The following is a 15,519-nucleotide window of genomic DNA, read 5'->3' as shown; positions in this document are numbered from 1 at the left end:
CAGTTGTCAATCCTGTAAAAGCGGTGAACATTTCTAAGTCGGTTTCCCCCTTTTCACCAAAAATACAGAGCTCTAGAAAGCAACCTCAGAAAATACTCTGCCTGCAATCTGTGCAGTTTGACAACGAAGTTTTTGTGCCATCCACCAGCTCGTTTTTCACAGTGAGAGCGAGAACAGTGCCTTGCAGCAGGGCACCAGCGCGCCAGCAGTCATCTATGTAAACCGGAAAGCCAGTGATGCCAGAAAGATCACGTGACCAAAAGCAGCAGCGCCCATGCTCTCGCACTATAAAGAGCCTGAATGCATTCCATGTTCTTGACAGTTCCATTAAAATAAGTCTTCTTGGTAATAAACGACAGTAGCACAGCAGCAGCAGCTTCTCTGCACTGAAGTCAGCCTGCCCAATTTTTGTTGCTACGCAACAGCTAGACCTCCCATATACATCCCATATACTTGTTCGAGTATGCAATTAAAGACACTGTAGTAGTTACAAATCAGGCCACTAAGCCAACAAGATACCAATAAAGTACAAAAAATGAAAGCAGGTGAAGATCACAGACTTTTTATTATTGAAAGCCTAACATGAGTGTCATAGATACATTCAAATGTCTTTTTAAGTACTACTAACTCTTTGGTCATTTGGTACTAGAAAGTGTAACTAATATATGTTCTATTTTTTGCTCATGATTATTGCAAAACACTCGCTAGCATGCCAAAAGATGGTCAAGTCAAGCAATGTGTCAATGCAAAAACTTCTAGTCGCCAAAGTCGCATAGACGCCATCGTAAGAGATGGCTATAAAGGTGGAAGGCCTAAAACCTTTGAGTAGTAATTGGGAGCGTGGAATGTAAAAAATTATGATCAGAAAGAACAAGCACAAAAATGGTACTAAACAACTTCGATGTGTTAACCTAAATTTTAAGTATAAAAGCGAAGGAGAAAGAGCACCATTCTAGCCAAGACAGAACTGCGCCAAATGGACATGCTCAGTTAAAAAGGTGGTCAGCCACACAGCACATGATCCCAATTTTTGCTCTACATAGTTGCTACATTATATTACCACTGTCACAGCAAGCTTCAAACAGAGGAAAATTCTGTTTGGACTAGAGTCTGTAGTTCTGACTTCAGCGCTATCACATGATATGACATCCAAACCAGAGGTAAAGCAAAGAAAGTCTTTCACAGTGCTCGAAAGGCTTCACCAGAAAGAGTTTTCTAGAAGAAAAGTTAACTTCAGAATAAATACATGTATGATACTTTTCTATGTACTCTTAGAGAGAAAATTTCACAAAGCAGCAAGAATGCTGCAAGCATGGGTGCTTGAATTGTGAAAACATGAAAATGACGATTCTTCATATCTCATTTTGCAACTGCACACACAGTCTCTGGATTTGCAAACAGCAAACTTAGAATAAACAACACTAATCAGATGATACATGCAACACACAACATGTCCTTCTCACTGACAATGGCAGGGCCGGCCACAGACACCCATGAAAGCAAGCAGCTGGGGTAAGTTGAAGGAATAAAAGAATGTTAAAAAAAGTTGAACAAGGAAACACGTATAACAATTTGCAAGAGAATAAACACACTATTTCAGGCTCAGGCAACCACATCATTTCAAGAAACACTGCAGAAAGGAACTGTTAAAACTGTGCTTGCCTGTAAACGTACAAGCTGATGTTTCACTACTCCCATGCGACAAGGGCATCCCCAAACCTTAAGCTGCCCTTATCGACAGAAAAAAAAGAAGGATAACTTGTGTATATCCATTCTACCTGAGCCGTACCACTAGGTTACTTCAGCTCAAATCCAGAGTCTGCAAATGCCACACTATTCAAGAGGGAAACAAGTACTGCACACAATGAGAAAAAAGAAAAAGAGCACACAATCGCAGAGCATGACACAAAGAGAACAGCAACGCAAGGTCAACATTTTACACAATCTAGAAGGAGTGGTCCTTGAGAAAGAGCAGCAGTAGTACACTTGGTGCACTTTTTTCCAGAGCCGCTAAGCTTTGGAGAGAGAAAGAGAAAAAAAAAATGACAGCGAGAACTGGCATGGAAAGTAAGTGCACCGGTCATATGCTGCCTCTTCTATGTACTAGAAGCACGGGAGGGCAATGCGTGGTAGTATGGAGAAAGGTGGCTTCTGTGCCCTCTGCTACGATGCCTCTATTGCTTGAAAAGAAAAAGAAAAAGGAAAAGAAGTCTCTTCTTGACTACCCCTAGGGCTCTAGGCTAGACTCCTGTACATATTTTCAATTTGGGACAGGAAGTACTTCCGGCACTCGGGCCGCTTGGTCTTCAAAGTGGGCGTCAGGAGGCCGTTGTCAACACTCAGAACATCACTGTGAAGGTAAATGTCCTTCAGCTGCGCACAAGAGAAACAAGAACACCATTTAGTTCCCACATAACTCAAAACTGCACTTCACAATCTACCAAGAGAGAAAAATGAGGATGAAGTTTATAGCTGCTACTTTCTTAAACTAGCACATGCTCCCCAAAACTAAAAACCTCAGGAATCCTTAACTGCAGCTCTATAGCAATATTTGTTACATTTCTACTTCTCTAGCAGTACTGTGCTAATGGTAGAGCAAAACATACTCCCTAAATTACTACTCATTGCAGAGCCCTCAATAAAAGTCAAATTAGTACATGTTTACAGGGCAACTCAAGCAGTTTTTCAAGACTGATGTATCCTAATAAAACATTTCCTGTAGGTTTTGCTCTCCGCTGTTCCACTAAGTTTAGAGGCTGTGCAGTAATTCATTCCTTCACAAATTGATTTTAATGTTTGCCGTTCCAGGCAATTTCACGTGGTTTCTGCGGGCAACACTTGTGTTTGCGACATCACAAATATTCAATGCAAGTTATTGCCAGCTCCCTCCGTGCACGACAAATATTGGGGCTTGTAGCAGGTCATCTTAGGCATTTTATGAACAGAGTTTTCATTTCCAGTCGCTATTTCAGCTAATCAACACACACACGTTTTCCAGTAATGTCCAACGCCACTGCTGTGTTAATTGGAGCATCCCTGGTTATGAACAGAGTTTTGGTTTCAGTTTGCTGCTCTTGCTGTTTTAAAGCAGTTCTACTTGGTATTCTGAAAAATGGTCTGCTGCACCAAGGATAAAGGACACCAAGGAATGTGATGCGATAAAAATGTTGCAAAACCACCAGAGTTGCCCTTTAATATGCTTCAGTAAAACCCCGTTAATATGTAGTTGGCAGGGACGCAGGAAAAGTACACACTATCCGCAAGTACACCTTAACTGACCAGTGCAAATCTGCCATTATTCCTACACCAAAATAGGAAAAGTTTAGGCACAGTAAATTTCCCACAAAAACATGTAAGCACATGCACTTTATTTGCATTTGTTTGCTGCTGACCAAAATTCTGTCCTTTTCAGTTGCCCACGAACGCATTAGTGCACTCTTCATTGTTCCATTTGCAATGGAATGAATAGCGTCCCACCTCTCCATCACTGCCAGTACGCGATACTTCGGTCGAGTAGTTTTCGGCAGAGAGCCAATCGTTCGCGCACACACACTGAAGCAAGAACCGCTTTATGCTTTGCACAGCACTAGCTCGGGACAAAGGACGCCACCGCAAAACGTGTGTTGACTACCCACAACCACGGCCCACAACACATCCACAACGCAACTGCACGCGCAACATAATGCGCGCAGTGAGAGGTTAGCGCGAGGTCGTGAGGTTACATGGGCAGGATGGATGGTGATGGTTACTGTGATAGGGCTGGTGACGATATTACTCAGGGGAACATGGCTGAAATGGTCGCAATGTTGTATCACCTGCAGTCCGCATGTTGATAATGCTTTTCGGAAAGGCGGACTATGTTTTGCGTCACAGCACAGCGCCTGCCAAACTGCGACGGCAAGTATGCATTAAGTGGTAGGCATTTCATGAGCCACTATGCCTTAAGTGGTCAGCCAATACGCCGGTTTCAATGCTGACTAAGCTGGGAATTCTCACAACCACGTTTTAACTGCAACTACTTGGTAAGCGGGTACATATTAACGAGGTTTTACTGTATTCCTTCACACTGCAAGCCACAAGCATTATACTACAGCAAAATGACTACATACAGAGGTATCTTACAATGAACAGATAAAAAAAAACAGTTCCCAGGCAAAGCCAAAGGAAAAAAACAAAGCTCTTAAAAAAACCAAATTTAAGTATACTAACACACACAAGAGTACCATAGCAACTATTATCAGCCATGCTAGACACTAGTAAACTGAATTTCTGAGCATGTGCACTCATATTACATAACAAAGAATGCGGTTATAAGGCCCTCCCTTTATTGCTTAAAATAAAGGCAAATAATGTAACTTTTCAAACACAAGAACACGAAAAATAAATGCAGCATAAGCCACATAAGACACAAAATACATTCAGAACATTGTATAATTACAGCAAAACATACCAGCTCGAAAGACTTGAGTCCAGCCAGCTTTCCCAGTCGAGAGAGATCATCCAGAATGGATTTCTTGACAATCTGTTATACAAGTAAACATAACAAGCAGTGGGTGTATGTTTCTGGCCAAGTTGACAACTGAACATTTTGAATGAAAAACAGTGCAAAAGGCGAAGGACACACACGAGTGCATAAGTCTCTTCATCCCCTTTGTCCACTATTTTGCGCTGCTTGTTCTTCGAAAAATTCAAACTGTGTGAAGATAAATATGGTAGCCCACTGCCAATGATTAGTAGTAGCATTCAGAATAGCCAGTACAGTAAATGAAGTAAAAGGGCCAAAGCACAGGCAAACCTTTCGAAGAAGATACCATACAGTAGAGCCCCTCTATAGTACAGTGACTCGGGCCAGCAAATATCTTTACTATGTCAGGGTCTTTACTATATCAGTTGTTGGTGATGGCATGGTCATGAGGATGCTCGCTGGTAATTGATTGGATACTTACTAAACACAGAGCCGGTTTATAAAAAAAAATAAGCTCACAGATACCTTCCATCCTGCTCTTATTGTCCCTTTATGTGATAATCATTTTCAGTTATCACATTTCACGTTACCACATTTTCGATTCTGTTTACATCTTGAGGAAGTACCACATTTGCACAAATAAAATGAGGCTATGAATACAACAAGAGTTTAATTTCATGTGAAAAACCAAAGTCTTGCGTGAACATGGCATCATTTTCTGCAGCCTCAGCGTCGTTTAAAAGGAAACAGCCAAATCTACGACACAGTCGAGGCGCAGTGAAGCAGTGCCGCCGCACCTCCATTTTTTGCCACCATTTCCCTGAGCTTCGCGCAGCCCTGCTGCGAATGTTCACCCTTTTCTTCCCTTCCTTACTCTTCACTAAAGTTTACTGTATTTCCTTTGTCAGTGAGCCTCGCCTCCTCCTTTCTGTGTTCATTGCCAGCTCTACTTTTTTTTTTATGCATGCTTCGCGCTTTGCCTCACGGCCTCAAAAACTTTAAGAAGTTGGCTTCTCCTCCAGCTTCTGAGCCTCGTGGCCAAACCATCGCAAAGAGCACCGTTTTATCATCTTTGGTATGCATTTGCCTCCGAATGTCGGCCTCGCCCGTGCTGCATTTTCATCATTCCGCGGGAGGTACGTCGCCACAGCCAGACACTTTACTACAGCCATTAGAAAGTAATCTCTACTATAACCGAAAAAAAAAAATGTACAGTCATCTATGGGAGACGAAATGGGACTGCAGTTGCACTTTATTATATCGGAGTTTTGACTATATCCGAGTTTACTATAGCGGGGTTATACTGCACAAACATTTTGAGACCATTTCCCTCACTTGTTCAGCAGTTAGCAAAAATGTGTGTGCATGTGTGCACATGACTGTGCATGTGTGTGCACATGCATGCGCGTACACATGGTGCGTGTGGTGCGTGTGCATGCATGCATGTACGTGTGTGTTGGGTTTTATGGCACGTAAGCAGCTGAGGCTATTATGCACCAAACACAGGGTTAGTAAGATCTCACTCTTGTGCTGGTGGACAAATAGCTCCTAAAAAAAAATTAACAATTTTCTGATGACATTTCATATTTTGCTCAAGAACTTAGGCTGGCAATAATGACACTGCTCGACTTGTTTCAGAAAAACATTGAACGCTCCAGAATTCATACAGCGTTCTTGCACACTCTGAATCCATGAAGACAGCAGTGACAGGAAGCAATTATCTTCGAGTAAAGGGTCAACACATAGCCACAGTGCCACCATTAAAAGCTGCAGGTACCTTACCCCAGTTAATGAAATTATGCAAAAACTCACAGACAGTGATGCAAATTGGATTCAATCTCAGAATAGGTTTGGTTTCGTTTGTGGGGTTTAACGTCCCAAAGTGACTCAGGCTATGAGAGACGCCGTAGTGAAGGGCTCCGGAAATTTCGACCACCTGGGGTTCTTTAACATGCACTGACATCGCACAGTACACGGGCCTCTGGAATTTCTCCTCCAAATAAATTAAACCGCCGCGGCTGGGATTGAACCCGCGTCTTTCGGGTCACCAGCCGAGCACCATAACCACTGAGCCACCGCGGCGGCTCAATCTCAGAATAGTTCCAGGCAGTGAGGAAAAATAGGCTTGGTACAGATACAAATTGTTTTCACTGAAGTATTCAAATACACCAATGTGATTTAAATGCACTACCTAAATGGTATGGTATGATGGTGAGGTGAGGTGTGAGGCGAGGCGAGGTGTAGCATTTAACGTCCTAAAGCGACACAGGCTGCGGAAACACCCTAGTGAAAGGCTCCAGATTAATTTCGACCCCCTGGGGTTCTTTTAATGTTCACTAGCATCGCACAGTACACAGGCACCTTGTGTTTCACCTCCATTGAAATGTGGCCATCATGGCTGGGATCGAATCCGCATCCTCAGGCTCAGCAGTTGAGTGCCCTAACCACTGAGCCACCGCGGCGGGGCTAACTACTAAATAAAGCTACATGATTTAGCTTATATGTATGTTATGGAAAACATTTTGGACAGCGAAGTGTCACCAAAATACATGCATACATTATCCGAGAAACAGAACTTTGATAAGCAATTTGAGCATATCAAGCTACTCATGACAAACGTTTAGCCTTCTAGAATTGCTTTTCATGCTTTAGGCATTTTAGAACAACAAAAACAAGCCCACATATCTAGAACAGCCTCAAGGTCACGACCTAAAGGTAATCAATCACAGATATTATTGAGACTTCTGTAGTTTTTATCATGTGTAATGTGGCCTCTAGATCAATTTTTTGATAGATGGGTAACTATATAATCACATACGTAATGACATGCTTACAAGCTTACTAGACTAACAAATGACATGCCATTTGTATACAGCAATCCTCCTTTGAGTACAGGTTAACATGCATTGGATCATGAGCATATATAGCGAGAACCAACTACAAGTGACGATGAAATGCCATCCACCACCAAATGCATGCACCAGCAGCAGTCTTGCCCTAACACATCCATCAATTCAGTAGTAAGCTTTTATTCTGGAGGTCTACTGAATATTGAACAACTCTCAAAGTACGACAATGACTGCATGGCCGAGATTTCACTTTTTCTGACTGGCTGGGCAAAGCTAATGCAGCACTTCAGCATTACAATGCAGCACTTCAGCATTACAATGCAGCACTTCAGCATTACAATGCAGCAGTGTGCAAGATGGCATATGGAAGTTATACAATCGCCCTACTGGGGAGAAATCGTTGAGTGCTTCTATAGCTACACAAGACCAGGCCCGATAAAAATCATAATAAATTTTGTGCACTACTCAACATCATGAATGCATGCATGCACGCACGGAGGCTGTGTTTCTATAGAAGCGAAACATAAAAGGGTGCCCATGTGCTGCGTGATGTCAGCGCACGTTTAAAAACCTCAGGTTGCTTAAATTATTCCGGAGCCCTCCACTTTACTGTCCCTTAGAGCTCATGTGTTGCTTCAGAACATTAAACCTTACAATTTATCATTTTCACGCACGTGCATGTGTACAGACACGCACAAGCATGTATGCACACAGAGACAGACAGACTGGCTGATACAAAAAAAAAAAACATCAACTTACGTTGTTCCTGCAGAGTTCCTGAAAGGTGCCTGATATAGAGTTTTCTCTTGCCCACTGCATCAAGTATTCCTGATCGGGAATGACTACTGCCACGAGGCAGGACTGAAAGAGAAAAACAAAAATTTTCAAGTGAGTAAACTCCAACTTTAATATGTAACCGTTAAATGTGCAGCTGCAATCATTATCAATTTCCTAACATCCCCATTGTACCCAGTGCTCAGCTAGCAGATTAGAGAACCTTCAAGTATATTTCTTTTGTAGTCTTTGAAACAGTAAAAATTTGATTCGGATTTTATTATAATCTTAGTTTACTGAAGAGCAGAAATGTAGTTAAAGAAACTTTTCTTTCAGAAATGTATAGAAAATCATAGGACTGTCATTGCATATCATGAAAAAATTTTTTTTTTAGTGGTAAAGTTAGTTTGACCGACAAAAGTTCATAAAGAAAAGTGAATTTAGGAAACCAACAAATAGGACAAAAAGGTTCCAAAAATACACTTCATAGCTTACTATATTGGAAAAGAAAAAGACAGTAAAAAGCTGCAAAACTCTCAAGTGCCAAACTTCCCAATCTGTGAAAAAAAAATAAAGCTAGCCTCCTGTGACCACTATGCCATTTCCAAAGCAGTCTGAGGTGGTTTTTATTAAGTACAGAAGCAACTCACAGTCATAAAAAAAAAAATTTATATACTACTCGTCACATTTATGACAAACCAGTGCACCCAAGATGAATGTCAAGCAAGAGAGAAACACCACTACTAACATGGCTCCATCTTGAGCATGCTGGTTTGTTTGCCATGAATGTCTGCAAAGTAGACCAACTAGCAAGATCAGTTCAGCATATGTCTTGGCATGCATTTCTCTTGCTTGTCCTTCTTCTTGAGTGCACTGGTTTGTTTCAATTTTTAATTCGCACCAACGAGACCAACTAGGTGGTTTCAGCTGATCTGTCTTTCATTCTGTTCAGCATTTTTCGGGCAAAACTCGCAGTTTCAACACTCCTTCATGGCCTGCGGCTTATGTTTTCTTTTCAAAATTCGACTGAGGCTGATCACCTTAGACGTTGATGTCACTAAGTTACTGGATGGGTGCAAACTACAAAGCCATCATTATCACAAACGTCAAAGAAATTAATGCTGACACAACAAAACTGAGTGGTAAGAGCTGCTGTCACAGCACAGTCAGCTTGACATGCTACCACATTCAATAACATACCACAATGAACACAAAGACACCATCCTGTTATGGACGATAAGAAAACAGAAGTTGAAGCTGTAGTACAGTTTCCCAGCTATACACATAGGGTGAAGTTACACATCCAGAAATAGACGAGAGCATGTTTTTTGTGGTGCTTTGCTCTGTCATTCAAACTAGTCAACATTAAGAGGCATAGGAAGGAAAGTACCGTATCCCACATACTGCTGTGTTCATACTGATACTTCTGTGGACATTGCAAAGGACTCTTTCTCATGGCCCAGCCACATACCTTGAGGCTTTCCCCATGAACAAAGATCTGGGCCACAAAGAGGGAGCGAATGAAGATGTTTTCCAACTTCTCGGGTGCAATGTACTCGCCCTGGGACAGCTTGAAGATGTGTTTCTTGCGGTCAATGACTTTCAGGCAACCATTCTGGAAAAAATAACACCAAGTCTTCACCAGACGTCAACTGCAAATATCTAGGGCATATGTTTCTGCTGTGCAAGGTAGAAACAAATATCAAAATGAAAGACACTACAGTTAGCACTGAGCTAAGTTAAAGCAGCTTCTTTAAGTTTAAAGGGACCCTGAAATGATTTCGATGGGCATATTCTAGTGCGACAGATCTGTAGAGGTGGTCTTTGTGGTTATTCGAGTCAAATTTGAAAGCCCTGCGTGGGCCCTATAATTTAGAAATAATTTTTAAAAATCACTGCTCGCAGTACTCCGCAACCAATTAAGGTGACACACCTCACCGCGCGTCCCCTACCCCAATGATGTCAGTGGGCAGACGGGCTGAGCTGGCGCTTCTGCCCACTGACATCATTGGGGTACGGGACGCGCGGCGAGGTGTGTCGCCTTAATTGGTTGCGGAGTACTGCGAGCAGTGATTTTTAAAAACTATTTCTTAATTATAGGGCCCACGCAGGACTTTCAAATTTGACTCGAATAACCACAAAGACCACCTCTACAGATCTGTCGCACTAGAATATGCCCATCGAAATCATTTCAGGGACCCTTTAACCAGTCTCACACAACTTTCTGGGCCACTCATGAGACATATTACATACACCACACAGTGGCCTCTCACAGGATGCTAGCCTAACATAACTTAGCTTAACCTCATCTCACCCTCTCCCAACGATCAGTCTTGGAAGCGCTAATGATTGTACCAAACATTTGTGCTGCTTTATTTTTCATCTTTAGACATACAGTGTGCAGCATCACACAGAGAAAACAGGAGAATAATTCTCTTGGCTAACCTGCTGGTCTGTTTGTGCTGATATTTTGTACAGAGGTGGCACTTTACAGTAATTGTTGTTTTGTACTACGTTTAGGTGGGGCACTTGGTTCATTTAGGCAGAGGTAACTGCAAATCCAAATAGTCTGCAGTGATGCCGAACCAAAAATACAAGCCTTTGTAGAAGACAGTACTAGTGGCACCATTTTGCACCTGCCAGAGTAATGAATGCTCAGCCGTAGAGAGTGTGATGAAATAAAATGCACAGCTGGGTGTGGTATGAAGATCCTTTCTCAACTATTTTATCAGCACTATGCACAGCAAACACTGTTTGCACGATACTGCCTCAAAGTTCGACGGTTTGGTTTCTGTCAATCCTAATACAGCGTTTTGACCTTTGTTTCAACATCAGATGCCTTTGCCATTCTGCTACCGACTAGAATTTGATGATGACAGACTTTGTCATAATTTAATATCACAAGCAGTTACTGGGCCACACTGTCTGTGTGGTCAGCATTCTGCTTTGCTTTATCTGCAGAGGATAGGGTGCAAAGCCGCAATGGTGCGCAATCTCTCACCAGGCTGATAACTGGAGAGCCCTGAGCAGGGCCGTAAATTGAGCAGTAATTGTTCTGATAAAGCAGCAGCCAGTGCTATGCTTTGTGCTCTCTTTTCACGAACCCCTTCAATGTGCCTTCAATGGCATCTCCAGTACAGCTACGGGAGGCTCTCAGCATCTCATCTCCTTGCCTTCAATACAGCTCTTTGAGCTTGGAATTCACCTCTCCACGCAGGAGCAATGGGGCAGTCAGCGATGAAACCTCACTATGAACTGCTTTTGCATGTCACACAGGCTGTTGGACTCACACAGCCAAGTGACAGCCATGGACCGCTCTTGTTCACTGTACACTCACATTATGATTGACGTTCCGATATCTCGAAGGAAAAAGTACAAAAGCCGAAATATTCGCATACAAACTCAGCACAGCTGTTGTCGGTGGCAGAAAGACGAAAGCAGACGATGCGAAACAAAGATGGCAAACAAACAAGATAAAGCAAAAAAATAGCACCTTCAAATCAGCTGCACAACCTCTCCCCCATTCAGCATTTCACCACAACCTGCATGGCAGAGTGCTAATTCCTCTGGCAGGCAGGAGATGGGGCTAGCGACCGTGTTTCTGTGAAAGCTTGCTTTTCTTTGTTCTTGTTCGGCATCATACCCAATGATGCGGATTTCTGATTATCCTGACCGAATCAGGCAAGTATCCCACCCAAAACGTACTAAAAGGGATACCCAAAACGTACTAAAAACACGAGTAGTAGGATTCTATCGTAGTTAAACCGAGTAGACATGCGAAATCATGTGTTTAGCCTGATTGGTACATGGTTTTGCTTTGCTGGGTCATCAGCAAGTCTGGCAACGATATTATACTCGGGTTCTGATCGAGGTTAAGCTTATCTGATTTGTTCGCACCGCAGATGGAAGTTGATGAAGATGACGATGTGCAATGCACAGTGCGAGGGTGCATGATTGGCTACGGCATGATTGGCGGAGGCATGATTGGCTACGGTGATAGCATAGCGCTCTCGTGCAGTGGCCAGTGAAGCTGATCTGTTCAGCCAGTTGCGGGAATATTTATTTTCTTTCTGCAAGGCCTGTCGCTATGCTAGGTTTGGCCAAGGTCACCCTCAGGGTTACTCTCCCACTGGCTACAACTGGCGCGACGTTCTTCCAGACTAACTCGAGCTTACTCGAGTTACTCCGAGGCTTCACACAAGATGCTTGGTTGGGACCGTGTGAAGTAGAACTTTCGGACTAAAATCGCCGCCAAATTCCACCCCTGTGAGAAATCTGAGCGGAAACAAGCCAGCTGTTTAGCTGAGGTAATTATTCTTAGATTTTCTCTGCACAACACAACAGTCTGTCAAGATTTTGTCCTCATAATAAATTGATAGGCACAAGGACAACTGCAAGTACCATCGACTAGCATGAGATGCCAAAATGACGCTAACTAGTAAACTGTCATCGCGATAAATAAAATTTTAGCAAGCATGAAATGTGCACACACACTTCGAATTGCAGCAAGCCACAAGCTGCAGTTTGTGCTTCAGCTGTGAGCTGATAATATCAGCTTGAGGATTCCCCACTTACATCCAGCCACTTGCCAATGTCACCCGTGTGCAGCCAGCCATCTTTATCCAGCACTTCTGCTGTCTTCTCAGGATCTTTCAGGTAGCCTTGGAAGACTGTTGGTCCCTTCACACAAATCTAGAAAAAAAAGTGTAAATATAATATTTTTCATCACAGCAACATTTTATTACGCTAGAAACAGTTCCCTCATCAAAATGTTTTCATCACATAACTTCTACTTTGCATACATTTTTATACTCTTTCCAGACAACAGACTTCTGTGACGCAATGACGAAGTATCACACACAAACATACAACTGGGCCATCTACAAATGGCTTGCTACACCGAAAAGATTTGTTACACAGGAGATTAGTGTTCAGCTAACTTCACTTGCCTTGCCAGTGTCAAGTCAAGAGCCACTAAAAGGCAGATTATGTTTATATGTATACCGAATTGCTGACTCGATTCCCAAAGCTTGACAATCAAATGTGAAGGTTAGCATCCCATGGAAACACACTGGCTGCATTATACATGACGACAGATAAAAAACAGACACCAATGTAGAGGCCACTAGAAGCTTTAGCCTATTTTATGTACAATGATTTCTAGCTACAAAAAATTTCTATGCTTTATGGCAAGCAGCAGCCCTCAATTGCAACTGTAACATGGGGACTGGCCAAAACACATACCGTATATACTCGTGTAAGGGCCGCCCCCAAGTAAGGGCCGCACCCCCAACTTGGCCGCTGGCAATTCGAAATAAAGTGAGCCAAAATCTGTTTCATGCGCGCATAATTTTGGCCGCGTAAAAATCGCTACGACCACGAATGCGTCGTCCCGCGCGCCATGCTCGGCCTGGAACCCCGCACACGCGGTCCGTCATCGACGCTAGCTCGCTCGGAGTTCGCACCAGAAAGGATTGACAAAACGTTATGCTGTGCAAAAGCCAGGATGGGGTGCAGGCGTGATGGGTGTGCCTCACCGTGCAAGAAAATGCGAGTGGCGCGTTTTAGGTCGGTGACGCGCTGCTCCAAGCCGTCACAAGCGCCGCACCTTAGGTGGATCTAAACTTAGGATCACGTGAAATTTGCCAGTAAAGTAATACAGTGACCAAGCAACCGCTAGCAACCTGTCTTACTGCGGGTGGTAATCGCGCAGATCGCGCGAGCACAATCTACACATTTAATGCATTGTGTATTCGAAGGATTCGTCGCACCTGCTCTAATTCATCATAAAAATGGCTATCGCCACATAAAAAATGGATGCGTAACCGGGGCTGCACTGTAGCAGAAATTTTTAGCGGAAAACGCCAGTTCCATGCAAGGGCCGCACCCCGTCAGAACTACTGAAAAAAAGTGCGGCCCTTACACGAGTATATACGGTATTATGGACTGCAATATAATGTAGTTCACGTACGATTCAGTAAACTAATGCAGATGTCCTCTAAACAAGGAGAAATACAGGCCTTCACAGCGAAAAAAAAATAAAGCAGTGTACACTTCAGCACATTTTTCACATTTCGACAGTACTAGATAATCATTTTTCAGCACTAATCAGGGGACAATGTAATTTACCCACCTCTCCTTCATTGTTGCTTGCATAGTACTCCATGTCCGGCACATCCACTAGTTTCACGTTGCAGGCTCCGATGGGAGGGCCCACATGACCTGCATTCCAGAAAGAAAAGTATAAAAGCAATCAATTGACACTTTTCTTCACTGGCACTCTATACGTTGGCAAGGTTCATGTCATTCTGCTCATCTCACCTGCATTGTAGTCACCAGGAAATGTCAGGGTGCACGGTGCAGTGCATTCAGTCTGCCCATAGCCTTCCACGATCTAATAAAGAGGGAATGAATGTGTATAATTGAAAAATCATGCCATTTTCATGTTAAAAAACAGTGCCTGGATTGCCTGTACTGCTGATTTCTAGCAAATAATCACTTCATTTGGAAGTAATAAAAGGGAAGGGCAAGATAATCAAAAATGCTGCACACGAAATTTCTACCAGTCACAATGCAGAAACACAGTAACTGTTCACTCAATGAAATAAAAATAACAGTAGTAAAACAACGCAATAACCACAATGGGACTTAGAACATCTCTTGCAACAGTTGGGGTGTCTTGGCACATGAGGCTTTCTCTTTCTCTGCTTCTTATTCCAAGTGCTAGAAGCTACCGGAGCAGGCCTACTGATGTAGGCATACACTACTCTAGATGCTCAGCAAATGATATGCTCCAATGGTAGTCCTTTTATCCCCTTCTCTGACAATACACTTGTGAGTGTGCCCTCCTCTACACTCGTGTAAGGCAATAGGCCAATGGTAGCATTTTATCTGCAGTGATGTGTTTCAAGAGTGGCAAGCTGAAAGTCATAAAGGAAGGCAGGGTACAAAAAAATTACTTGTGAGAGTTCAGCAGTATAAGGCCCCTTCAATGCATGCCATGCAAATGCAAACACCCTATTCGACAGAAACGTACTACATATCATATTAGCTCATGTCCAAACCTTCTAAACTATCACAGAATTCACTCCTACACATCATATGCTGAGCTCTGACACGACCTGTAAAATGCAACCTGTACATGAAGGTACAATAGCCAAAAATATATGGCTTATGCATGCAAGACTGAAGCTGATATTAGTCTATGTAGCTGAGCTCGCACAGCACCCCAGCAGCCCCAAAAACCTAAAGACTGAGGGGAACAGCCTATCTCAATTTCTGCAGCTTTGAAGTATCAGACATGTTGTTTACAACAAGAAAGCAAAGGCCATGAGCCAGTTTTGGTGAAGGAAAAAGTTCAAACATAAGCTACTGCAATCCCATGTACAGTGCACTTCTTAGTTTAGACAAAAAATGCACTTGCAAGATGAC

General features: G+C 42.9%; 1 protein-coding gene across 5 annotated transcripts in view; it reads right to left on the bottom strand.

Moving 5' to 3' along the window:
* Window positions 1-546: 546 nt before the first annotated feature.
* Window positions 547-15,519, bottom strand: part of LOC149353310 (long-chain-fatty-acid--CoA ligase 1) — a 117,728-nt gene continuing 102,755 nt past the window's right edge. For all 5 annotated transcript variants that reach the window (XM_089582460.1, XM_089582461.1, XM_089582464.1 and 2 more), the window contains 7 exons: window positions 14,410-14,482; window positions 14,222-14,310; window positions 12,664-12,780; window positions 9,560-9,703; window positions 8,074-8,175; window positions 4,451-4,522; window positions 547-2,373 (listed from right to left, as the gene is read on the bottom strand). In XM_089582460.1, coding sequence (XP_089438586.1) covers window positions 2,236-2,373; window positions 4,451-4,522; window positions 8,074-8,175; window positions 9,560-9,703; window positions 12,664-12,780; window positions 14,222-14,310; window positions 14,410-14,482 — 735 coding nt within the window. In that variant the 3' untranslated portion in view covers window positions 547-2,235. The remainder of the gene's footprint in view (window positions 2,374-4,450; window positions 4,523-8,073; window positions 8,176-9,559; window positions 9,704-12,663; window positions 12,781-14,221; window positions 14,311-14,409; window positions 14,483-15,519) is intronic.

This window comes from Amblyomma mixtum, chromosome 3, assembly GCF_055824585.1.
Source record: "Amblyomma mixtum isolate Tamu chromosome 3, ASM5582458v1, whole genome shotgun sequence".
In the NCBI taxonomy this organism is placed as follows: Eukaryota; Metazoa; Arthropoda; class Arachnida; order Ixodida; family Ixodidae; genus Amblyomma; species Amblyomma mixtum.
Note: the sequence above shows the minus strand (reverse complement) of the source record. Positions and strands in the feature narration are given on the sequence as shown.